Below are 12,287 nucleotides of genomic sequence, written 5' to 3'. Positions count from 1 at the left end.
AAGAGCCCCAGACCATCACACTACCACCACCATATTTTACTGTTGGTATGATGTTCTTTTTCTGAAATGCGGTGTTACTTGCCAGATGTAATGGGACACACACCTTCCAAAAAGTTCAACTTTTGTCTTGTCAGTCCACAGAGTATTTTCCCAAAAGTCTTGGGGATCATCAAGATGTTTTCTGGCAAAAATGAAACAAGCCTTAATGTTCTTTTTGCTCAGCAGTGGTTTTCGTCTTGGAACTCTACCATGCAGGCCATTTTTGCCCAGTCTCTTTCTTATGGTGGAGTCATGAACACTGACCTTAACGGTTTGGATTTTGTTTTCCCTTAATAATAACAACCTTCATTTCAAAATTGCATTTTGTGTTTACTTGTGTTATCTTTGACTAATATTTAAATATATGAAACTTGTACATATGAAAGAGTCGTGCCGGAAAAGGGTAGAAAATTAGCGTGTCCACACAGGTGTCATGTTTACATCACTGCCTATCGGAGCCGATAAATACCCATGTCTACTGCAGAGTCATTTGACCTGGGAGGGAATGCTGATTGTACCCTTTCACACTGAAGACAAAAGCCAGATGTTAATGGGTGTTAGGAGTTTTTTTGTGCAGTGTAAAGAGGGTATTAGAGATAGGGTAAGGAGCTCAGACATCCTGAGGGACCTCAGAGTAGAGCCGCTGGAGAGTAGAGCCAGTTGAGGTGGTTCGGGCATCTGATCAGTATGCCTCCTGGGCGCCTTCCTTTTGGAGGTTTTCCGGGCACGCCCAACTGGTAGGAGACCCTGGGGTAGACCCAGAACAAGCTGGAGAGATAATATATCTCATTTGGCTTATGAACGACTTGGGATCCCCCTGAAGGAGATGGAAAATGTTGCTGGGGAGAGGGACGTCTGGACTATCTTAGCCAGCTGACATCATGACCTGGCCCTGGATAAGTGGCAGAAAATGAATGGATGGATGAAATATAGAAGTCAGGGCAAAGGTTTGGCACATTTGTTTGAGACAACTTTGTATTAGTCTCATCCTATGGGTTTGTATACCCAATCATAATTCCATGTTTCTTAACATATTAACAGGCAATGTTATGGTAAGCAATCTGTTTCTTTCATATTTTATACCTTTAAAGGCAATGACACTCATATACAGTGTGATTTACAGTAGTGAGAAGGTAATAGTGCGTCTGTGCTTAAGATAAGGATAGGCATAGGACTGTTATGCCCCACCCTTAGGCAGCCCTATGGGGCGAACAACACTCCACTACTGACTCATATCAACCACAGAAAAACACTGCAATAACGAAATCCATGGTCTTTATTAACATAAAGACATACAAGCAACCAAAACACTAAATCAAGACTATCAAAAGGCACAAAGTCAAAACACAACAGCAACACAAAATCCCAGGCTGAGTGGCAGTAAGACCAGCAAGTTCCCACGCCAGAAGCCTTACTCTTCTGATGCTGGCACAGGAGCTTTTAAGCACTTCATTCCCAGGCCAGGTGCACCTCATTGAGCAATCAAATGTAGCCCACCTGGGCAGAACTAGAGAGGACAGAAGAGGAAAAGGAACAAACAGCACAGGGAAACACATACAGCCGTGACAAGGACATCAACAAAATACTCTCTGGTGGCGATAAACAGCCTGGAGTAACAGCTGCCCGAGAAGCCGATTTCTAAAATATTAACATATTTGTATGCATGTGTTTGCTGAGGTCAAAGTTTGAGTTTTTTTCATCAGGGCTTTTAAGGGCTTGTGCCCCTGAATTTAAGTATTTTATGCAAGACAACATGGAGTTTGGTAAAATTTCCAAGCATTGTTTTTCCATTTTTGCAGAAATATTGCAGGGAATAAATAAAATTGCAAGGTCTCTTTAAATAGGCATTGGTCAAATTTTGTTTTAAAGATTACAAGTTTTCGGGAGGGACTGTTAAATGTATACTGTAAACAATAGCTTAAGTTAACACATTAGTTCTACACTAAATTAGATAAAATTAGTGTCAAACATTACTTTTCTACTTTATACACCTCTTCACTGACCTCCACACTGCTTTGGTGTGAATTAACCTTGATGAGGAATGTTACTGGATAAAGGTACTGTAAAAACTTTGTTTATAGAACGGTGCACTGGTTTATAGGGCTGCATCAATTTGACTTTTTCCAATACTGATTCTGATACCGATTTTTAATCTGATACCAGTGCTGATTTTTCTCCAAATTTGAAAGATCTCACAACCCCATATTTTAATGTGAGGTAGCATGAGGTCAGGGATTTGTGCGCTGTGAAAAACTGAGTCTGCATAACTTAATGAATGTACAGTAAATAAAAGCAGAAAAAACTGTTTACCCTTTTAATGATCCCACCCAGAAAAAAGCAATGGAAATGTGTTTTTATTTATTTATTTCGATTTTCTTAGTTTCTTTGGATACAAACAACAAAAACTTTTTTTTCAACTTACCATACAGTTCTAACATCATGAGCCTCTACGAAACTGTTGTCCATCAAAGGTAAATGTGCATCTCTACAAAACAATAGGGATGTCAATTTACATTAAAAGTAGATATTTAACAATCTGCATGGATTTTTCTCCATTAACGTGAAATAAATTTTATTTTAATTCAACTTCTTTTTAATGTTCAGAGCAATGTTTAAAACCTGAGAAGTGTTTTTTAAATGTGGATTGGATTGAATGAAATAACCTGGGCACATTAAATGTGAAAGGCAGAGTTTGGGAGATTGATGGTAAATGTATTCTTAGTATTCTGAAAGACAAAAAATTAAAAGTGTGGTATTTTGATACCAATTAAATTGAACTTTTTTCTACACTACCAACCAATTTTTTTTTATTTCAAACACATATTTGAAATGAAAGTACTGTTTCAAACTCACTGCCCAGCTCTGGCCCAAGGACACTTGAGCCTGTTAAGATACAAGATCTTTCCTTTCACACAGTAATTCAACGATTGTCAGTCACCAGCCTGCAACCCTTAATGACTAAAATAATACAACACTCCATTCTGAGATTACATAACACTTGTGGATGACTGAATATAATCAACAGTTGTAGTGCCACATTGATCAAATAAGGAACCAAGTGGGAAGCCTGTGTCACATTTTAACACTTCCTAATCCCTAAACCCTGAAATTTTCCTGGATTACTTTAAGCCACACAGTATATTCAGACATACAGAGGCCATTAGAAGGAGGTGATCATCAGGGACGAGGTAATCTTATATGAATATATGAATATCTCCTTACGGCTGCAGCCTGACAGCAATTAGAGCTGCAGCTCCCTCTCCCCTCTGGGAGCGGATAAGCCCAGCCATGTGCTTTTTGATTGTGAGGCTTTGATGAACCAAATCCAGTGCACACGACACGTGCCCCCTGCCATAGTCTCATCATAGAGGTAGGGGCTGGAGCTCTCTTTCTTCCTCCAGGGTGCAGGGTTTTATAATGGCTAGGTGTTTGGTGTATGTGGCCATCAAAGTCACCCCCTTTCCTGCAGACTCACACTCAAACCTGTTCATTTGTGGCTGTGGCATATTGATATTATGATATCCTGGCGCTTTCCTAAGGCTTATTGGCTTGTTAAAGGGGAGTTTTCTTGTTTTTCCATTGCTGGAGGGAGGAGTTAAACACTGATTGATTTCCAGACGGAGCCGACATAGTGCATCACGCGGAGCAGAGGAGGAAAGCCCATGGTAACCTAATAACGTCCTCCCCACAGTAAATGGCTATAACTGCGTTATGTAATGCAGTGGCGGACTGTTTTATGAGAGTCAGCAGGGTACTCACAGTCTGCTAGTTAAGGGAGGGAAGTGTGTTGAAAACCTCAATCCCCCGGTTTGTCCCAGTATTGTTTTCTAACATAAAATTTTTGTTTTTTGACACTGGGAAAATCCAGACCTTTGTACTTTATCTGAGCACTCGTTTCAGCTCCACAGACGTGTGTATTAAAGCCTTATCAGCAGAGAACTTCCAATCCCTGTTCAATGAGAGCATTTAGAGACTTGCCTCTTGACATTTTCATCACTTTTAGAAAAAGGGTCTCTGGCTTCTTTTCTTTACTGGCTGAGTGGTTACTTGTGATCTTTATTTCAGAATTTCAAATCAGTAATGAATGCTCTGTTGCTTTTGCATGCAAATACAGAACATTATAATTACCATGTCACTACAGATCTGCAATAAAAAGCTAAGTATTTTAACTTGTAATATTCTGATTTAACAAAAGAAAATGCTGAAGTCATACTATACTATTCGGTCAAACTGAAGTCATAGGGTGCCCTTGTGGCCTAGGGGACCTTCAAGGACCTTGCTGACAATGAAGGGAAACATTCCCATTTCAAGTCTGCTTTCAAGTCATTCCCCATTTCTCTCTCCCTTCATTTCATGTCATCTCTTAACTGTCGACTGTCTAATAAAGGCATAAATAATAATGCCTAGAAAACTGTATACCATTAGTAATGTTTGAAAATGTACAGGGCAAGACATTTTTAGAAATAGTTACCAGGCTAGCAACCAGGTATTGTCTTTTGGTAGCCAAAGGTGATGAAATAGTTGCCATATTTTGTTTTGGTTTTTTTTAGAACTGGAGTAATAATTGTACTGCATAACTATGCTCTTATTAATCTAAACATTATATGTACTGTATCTAAAATGGTTAAAATATTTTAGACAAACTTTCTTTTTTGATTCTCTCTCCCTCTGTGTCACAGACATGTAAACAACTGTGATAAAATAACCTCCTCCAAGCCTGATCGGAGTTGGTTACTTTTAGTTTTACATTCTGGTCAGTTTATGATTATTAGAATGGACATGCAGCAGATTAGGTGTGGCTGAACAGGTAGGTAAAGCTGAGTTTATTTTGGTAATGTAAAAAAATACAATGTATGTGATATATGCTGATCATAAGTATAGTGCACATTTTGTTTCACAGTTTGCTCTCAACTCTTTGATCAACTTTATACTCACCTTTTGTATACATATTTGTTTGGTATGGGTTCAGTATGCTTGAAATGAACAAGGTTGTACGACGTGCCACCCTTTAAACAACTGTCACCTGTTTGTTATTGATAATTGTGGCCAAATGGCAAAATTGCTTTAATATTATCTTTTTCTGCTGAAAGCACATATTAGAGAGATATCAATATGACATATACCGGATATACAGGTGTGAAATATTTCAGTGTACAGCAGAATGCATTCATTGCAGACATACAGTATATGATGGTGCCTTACACTTTGAATGTCTAATTGTACCTCTTGTTTTATATTTTTCTCAGATGCTGACGACTCTGGTTGTGTGTTACTGAACACATCAAGAAGGGTAAGCATAAATATTCATTGAATTAAATGTAATGTAATAATTAAAATAAAGTTATTTTGGGCAGTTAATGAACTCAACATTGCTAATAACGATTGCAGCCATTTATCAAACCAGTTCAGCTCAATTCAGATCTTAATTCCTCTATAAAGGAAATTTGACCTCAGATACAAGATTTAAACTCTACATCTGAAATCTGGTAGGATAGATCATAAAAAGAAGCTGCAAAAGAAACACACAGTATTGAATATTTTAATCACAAGAGCAAAACAAACATCAGTTATAACACTGGAATTTACTTCATTTGTAACTAATGCACACTTATGAAGGATAAAGCCCCATAAAGCAGTCATCACCCTGCTTGGTATACCAATGGAGCCTTGAAACTCATCAGCCCCAGCTTCAGCAAGTTGAATGAACAGCTGGTTGAGGGGATAATGACTAGTGACTTGTAGTCATTCTCAAAGTAGATCAGAGAGGAAGGTGTTGAGATGCTTAAGTTTACCACTGCACACCAAATGAGTGCAGCCTTCTTAATATGTTCATTGTACGGGAACGTAGAGATTTTTTTAAAATAAAAGTAAAAATGATTAAGTAGGAGCAGCGAATGAGTCTAGAAAGAATATTTTTGTAAATTACATAGTCTTCCTTTGTCGTAGTCAGGAACTTATGCAAAGCTTCATTATATCTACGGATGTCCTAATCTAGATTTTTTGTTGAGTCCTAATCTACTACTTATATTTCCCTACATACTGTAATAGCCCACAGCTCCGTAGTGCACAGTTGAAGTAGACTGAGGTTTGTAAAACCAATCCAATTTATGTAAGATATGCTTGACAACTGAATAGCTCTGCTGTCAGTGTGAATATCTTCTGTGATACTGCTGTCTGCTGCTGTTGATCTTTTCATGCCACTTTATTCTTAGCTTCTTAGCTCACTCATTTTGTTCCATGTTAGTAGTTGGTTCTAGTGTTTTAGCAAAGGCAATGACACATTGATGATCTATATTCTATACAACAGCTGGTATCCAGACTGTGGTGAGGTAATGCAGAGAAATATACCTGAATCATACTGATATGGATGAGATGGAAATATCCCAATGAAATCATTATTGTTTGCTGATACAGGGCATTTAAGGATGTCTGTATGCAGGTGTCCGTTCAGACAGAGAGGAGAGACTACTGAAATGGTATTTCTCACCATATATATGAAGTGATAGAATAATATAATAGAATAAATAAAGGTCAAATTAATCACAAACAAAATAAAAGCTACAACAAGAATAATTAAATAGATCACTTAAAGTCAATCTGAATTAAATGCCTATGTGAATTCATAGCTAAAAAGGTATGACTTGCAGTTTAATTTAAAGCTGTTTGCAGATTCTCTCAGTCACTCAGTTCGTCTTACTGACTGCCCCAGGAAGAGCCTTAGTCCTGGCATAGAGACCAAATTGTGTCAGAGGAACAGAGGAACATACCACATTAACATATCAAACACTCAAGCCATCATTTAAATCATAAAGTTGAGTGATTCAAAAACCAATAGCAGTATTTTAAAGTCTGCTCTCAGTGACAGGACTTTAAAAGAGGTGTAATGTGTCCTCTGCCTCTGGACTTGGCCCACACACCTGCTGCTGCATTTCAAGGCTTTCCAGGGTAGACCAGACAAGAGAGAATTACAGTAATCAAGGCTGCTAGTGATGATGATGTGCAGACAGCTTTTCAGAGTCTGCCTAACAGAGAAAGGACTATACAACTAGAATCAAATCAGAATAAAAAAAACTTCAAACTAACGACTACGTTGAAGCGCTGCTTCTCTCTCTGGGCATTTGCACTAATTTTGTGAAATCTAAGTCGATGTGATCCATACAGTGAACCAATTTATCAATAGGACAAATTCTAGTGTGTCATATGGAGCTGCAGCTGCATATCATCTGCATAGCTTTGTAAATCAGTCCCAAGGTCCCTAAGTATATTTCCCAGTGGGAGCATGTAAAGGATGATGTAAAGGATGAACAGCACAAGTGACCATGGAAGCCTACTGAAATTGGATGTTAGTGTACAGTTAGAATATAAATCCTCTCTAATATGTTAGAATTGTCAAAGGAAATCATTCAAATTTAATTAAACATTAAAAAATGATCAAAAAAGCTAAAAATGTCCAAAGATATGAAACACAAACTTCTACTTTGATGCCAGCAAGCATTTTGCAGGTTAATATCTTTAAAAGTAGCAGTAATATTAACAGATTTCTGTGTGTACAACAAGCCATCTCTTGCACTGGCGATAAATGGATGTTTCTCTACCTCCACAATTCAAGGAGTTTAAAACAGCACCCAGAGGGCATTAGTTTAAACTGGTGACCAAGGCTGTCATAAGTTAGACTTCCTCAGTTCGAGCCTGTCAGATATTTCAGTTTGTTGTGCCTTGTTCCTGCCAACAGCTTGCCTGGTTCATTTCACTAATCTCCCCATTCTGTATTACAGTTCTGTTTGTTTGTTCTCTCCTTCTGTTTTTTTTTTATCAATTTCACATGGTCACATCCTCACTTCCCCGCCAAGAACTTTGTTATGGATCTGTTTATTTGCAGTGGTCTTTAAATAGAATTCATTTTGATATGGTTATGTTTCTGCTACGGCTGCGTATTTTTCACTTTCTTTTTGAACAATTCATGAAATCTATTTAGAATTAAACATTCTAAGGAGATTTTTTTCCAAAGTAGAAGTTTTATAACACATATTGTATGACTAGAAATAAATAAAAAACAATGCCAAATTAATTGTAAAACAATTCCAAAAATAATTTATTTTTAACCTGCTAATTGCTTGACCCGAGGTGAAAAAGACCCCCAGACCTAAGCCCTGACAGATTCGTACAAACAAAACAAAATAAAAATTATTTGTAGAGCTCTATACACAAATAACTCCAAAGACTCTAGACATGGACTTTCTACCCAGTGCTTGTTTTATTTTAAAAAGAACAGCAGGGAATCCTCGTCTTCAGAATTTCTGTCAGTCACACGATCAATGAAATCGAGGATTGGTGGGTGTCTGGGCTCTTAATCGAGCTGTGTTCATCTCTCTGTCCTTTCGTCTGTCTTTTGGGTGATTCTCAGACACCACTCGTCCAATTTTGATGAACTTTGGAGGGGTGAAATCCGCACTGTGTTCTGCTTTTTGAAAAACAATTTGGCTCAGAGACAGGAAATTCATAATAGAAAGTTATCTCATTGCACTTTTCATATAGAGCAGGTCTAGACCGTACTCTTTATAATATTATTTACAGAGACCCAACAAACCTGGCAGACACTACGTTTTTGTCATTATTATATGTTGTGTTAACTCACACTACATGTTTTAATTAGCCACAACATATAAAATACTACTCCAATAATATCAACAAGCCCCAAAAAAAAAAAAAAAAAAACTGAAATCAACTGAGAAATGATCTGAATAATTTGTGGAATTTGTCCAGATTCTAAAATTAGTTGGTGTCGAATTTAAGGTTAAATAAGATTGAATTCATACAGTGTCTCCCTGGCTTTATAGAAATAAAATGTCATTGATTGTCCTGGAAAAACCTTCAAGTTAACTGCGCCAAAACATCAACATTAAAATTGAAAATTAACTACAGTTAGCTTAGCGGGCAAATCTTTGGTCGTCTTAATTTCCCAAATACAATTGTGAATGAGTGTGGACACTTGGAGGACACTGGACAGCTAAGAGAGTGACTGGCGAACAGGCTAAACCACTGTAAGATGGTTGGGTGGATGGATGGAGGACACGGGGAGCAGGGTGGTTGAGCCCTTGATGGGTTTTTTTGAGCTGATTTGTGTGCTGAACAAAGGAGGACATTACACAATATTTAGAATAAGAAAATCAAATCAAAAGTTTCATAAATCAGTAATATTAAAGAATAGTCCTGCCATTCTCGGCTATTCAAATAAACAGCATTTAAGTATTATATTCATCAATTCATTAACTACATAAATAATATTCAAAGAACAGAAAACAGACTGGCTGGTTCGGCCCATGAGATGACATGATCAGATCCAATCCACAGTCCTTCACACTGGCGTAAACAAACTGGCAAGACAGATCACATGCTGATGTGATCGTGGAAGAAGCAGCCATAGGTGAAAGAGAAAAGTCCATCAATCCAAGTGAAGCAGGCTGGTTGCACTTTGTTTGGTGGACGCATACAAGGTAAAGGATCTGGCTCCTCTCGTAAGCATGGAAGCATTTGTTAGCCGACTAACCTGCCATGTTGCTCGTGCCCGGTTTCTCCTTGGGGGCGGGCGCCCATTTTCCCAGTAGGCTTAAAGCCGTAACAGTGATCGCACAGGAAAGTGGCCTAGTTATAGAGTCTTTTGTACAGAAATATCACCGACATCACCGCCATATAAATACTTCAACCTGTGTGGAATAGTAGATTTTAGCTTAGAAATACATCTGAGACACTAATTGTCTTGATAGACCAAACCAAAGATACAACCAAACAACTATATGAAATGAGTATTGTGCCTTGGGTCCAATTATGCAGAAACTAGGGTAGACAATGTGTTCCAGTCTTTAAAATTATACTGACTGACATGATCAGCACAGAAATGTCAAGTAAAACTATTTCAGACTTTGAAAGAATCCAATCTTTCCACAGTATGTGAAGCTGATGAACTTTGAGGAGGAAATTCGGGCACACCGTGACCTGGATGGCTTTCTGGCAAGGGCCACTATCCTGCTGGACGAGACGGCTGCCTCCCTGGATGATGTTCTGAAGAGAATGTTGCACCATGTGAGCCAAGACAGCAATGCATCTGAGCCCAGTTGCAACTTCGAGGAGGTGATGAGCATGCTCTTTACAGATGCAGGAGCTCAGGAAGTCAACGGTAAGCAGAGAACGTGTCGACATGCATGTATAAACCAGCATGTGGGAAAATGTGTGAAAATACAGACACACAAAACACAATAAGACGGAGAACTTGTACCATTGATGCCTGCCAACAATCAGACCAAGACCCCACAACATATGACACCTGACCTAAAAACATCTGACGTCTGCACATGTCAACACCTACCTGAAAAATAGCTTCACCTCAGGCTCAGGAGCAGAATTGTCAGATAGACTTGAGAATGGTTCAAGAAGCTTTTAAGACCCAAAGGAAAGTTTGTGATGTTTGAATCGAGGCTGTCCATTTCCCCCACGGCTTTTTTAAGTGGACACAAATAGAGCTCAATGTGCTGAATCGTGTTGGCAACCATTTACTTGTGTAGACATCAAAGGTTTCCCAGGAAAACTGCCAAGTGGTTATCCTACACATTAATGCACAAGCATAAGATGCACTTTTTTTTATTGACCACAGCCACAAAGAACAACACTTCTGATAATTAAAACAACAAAATCCTGTGTTACTTCCATTAATGACCAAGTAGTAGTTCAGTATTTTTCAGATAATTGAAAATGTTTTTGAGATCTTTTGGTTTATTCTTTTAAATGCAACCTAGTGCCATTTAAAACATTTTGATTAAATATTTCATGGAAAAAAGGGTTTAATTAATCAGAATGCAAAATTAATTGATTTTAGAAGATTGCCAAAAGCCAAAATATTCATTTTTACTAAAATAGATTTGCTAGCACACACATATATAAATACATTTTCGTATTTGAACCTGAAAAGTTTAGATTTATTGTACCTAAAAATGTGTAAGATATGCTTGAAGTTTTATGCACACCGTACTCTCTTCTAATGCTTAAATTCATTTCTGAAAAGTACTATAGTTTCTTCAGATTTGGTGCCTATTTTTTCGGCTTACAGATCCCTGTCACATTAGTTCAGTCCCGTCAGCATAGGTCCTTTTGGCTGAGTAGCAAAGCCTCTTGGTTAAGGCGAATCTCCTCAGCCCATTAGAGCAGCAGAAATCCGCCCTCTTACATAACTGTATGTAGCCATTGTTGAAGCTTCACTCTCGGCTGCAAGCTGTACTGAACACTGCATTAACAAAAGTAATTTGTCAAATCAAACTTTGCTTCCTTTTTAGGAATTGAAGAAATATTTAATTTCTTTCAGTACATTCTTTTTGCCTGGCTGTAAAATGTTTGCTGAAGGTTTAAAAATGCTGCACAGATGCAGTAAAACATGAGTGGGGTTTTCTTACCACAATAAGCATGTGGAGGTAACGGTAGTGTAAGGGTTGCCTGTCATATACTGTCCAGTGTTTTCCTGTCTGGCTGGGCTGGTGTCCGCAGTTGTTGATGGTTAGTCAGAGGTGGATGGTGTGTGATGCTCACCCTGCACAGCCGCCTCTGACAGATCCGCGAGGTGATAATTGACTTCTGTCATCGATCACTCACTTAGCTTTTCAAATGGCTCTCTGAGACTCTCAAGCTGTGGTGGGTGCTGCTACTTGACTGTTTCTCTCCCAGAATACCCTACAAAGCAAAAAGGAACAGACATTATTTTTCCTTTGTGGCTGCCATCTTAACAAAAAGGCTTCCTGCGCAGGTCTGGGCTGCCTGGAAATGTTTTGAAAATCAATTTGAGCATTCAAGGTTTTCACTGAATTACATAACACACCAGATATTTTTCTATCAGTGATACTAAGAATCTACAGCTATAGAGCGATAGTTAGTTGGTTCACAAAACCAATATCTGCAGATATCAAAGTATAGCACTTTTAAAAGGATTACCAATACAATATAATACTGTGCTGTTTGATTTATAAATTTTAATTTTATAAAATATTATAGAATATTATAAAATATTAGCATATACTCTGCTGATATAATATCAGTCAGTACTCAAGTGTGCATCCTTATCAAAGTTATTCACTAACTAAAGATTCTCACAAACAGTATATAGTCATGATTTGTTTTTATATTGTGCAATAAAAATGTACTGTTTTAAATCAGTTGAAACTCAAGTTATCACTCTGGAGACATGCATTTGTTGCTGCAGAAGGAAT

The 12,287-nt window shown here is 38.0% G+C and overlaps 1 protein-coding gene across 6 annotated transcripts in view; it reads left to right on the top strand.

The window, feature by feature from the left end:
- Positions 1-12,287, top strand: part of slc4a11 (solute carrier family 4 member 11) — a 107,939-nt gene that overhangs the window by 58,197 nt on the left and 37,455 nt on the right. For all 6 annotated transcript variants that reach the window (XM_044167650.1, XM_044167644.1, XM_044167646.1 and 3 more), the window contains exons 4-5: positions 5,286-5,329; positions 9,985-10,213. In XM_044167650.1, coding sequence (XP_044023585.1) covers positions 5,286-5,329; positions 9,985-10,213 — 273 coding nt within the window. The remainder of the gene's footprint in view (positions 1-5,285; positions 5,330-9,984; positions 10,214-12,287) is intronic.

This window comes from Siniperca chuatsi, linkage group LG15 (assembly GCF_020085105.1).
Source record: "Siniperca chuatsi isolate FFG_IHB_CAS linkage group LG15, ASM2008510v1, whole genome shotgun sequence".
Classification (NCBI taxonomy): domain Eukaryota; kingdom Metazoa; phylum Chordata; class Actinopteri; order Centrarchiformes; family Sinipercidae; genus Siniperca; species Siniperca chuatsi.
The sequence above is the reverse complement of the archived record's forward strand: the minus strand, read 5'-3'. Positions and strand labels throughout refer to the sequence as shown.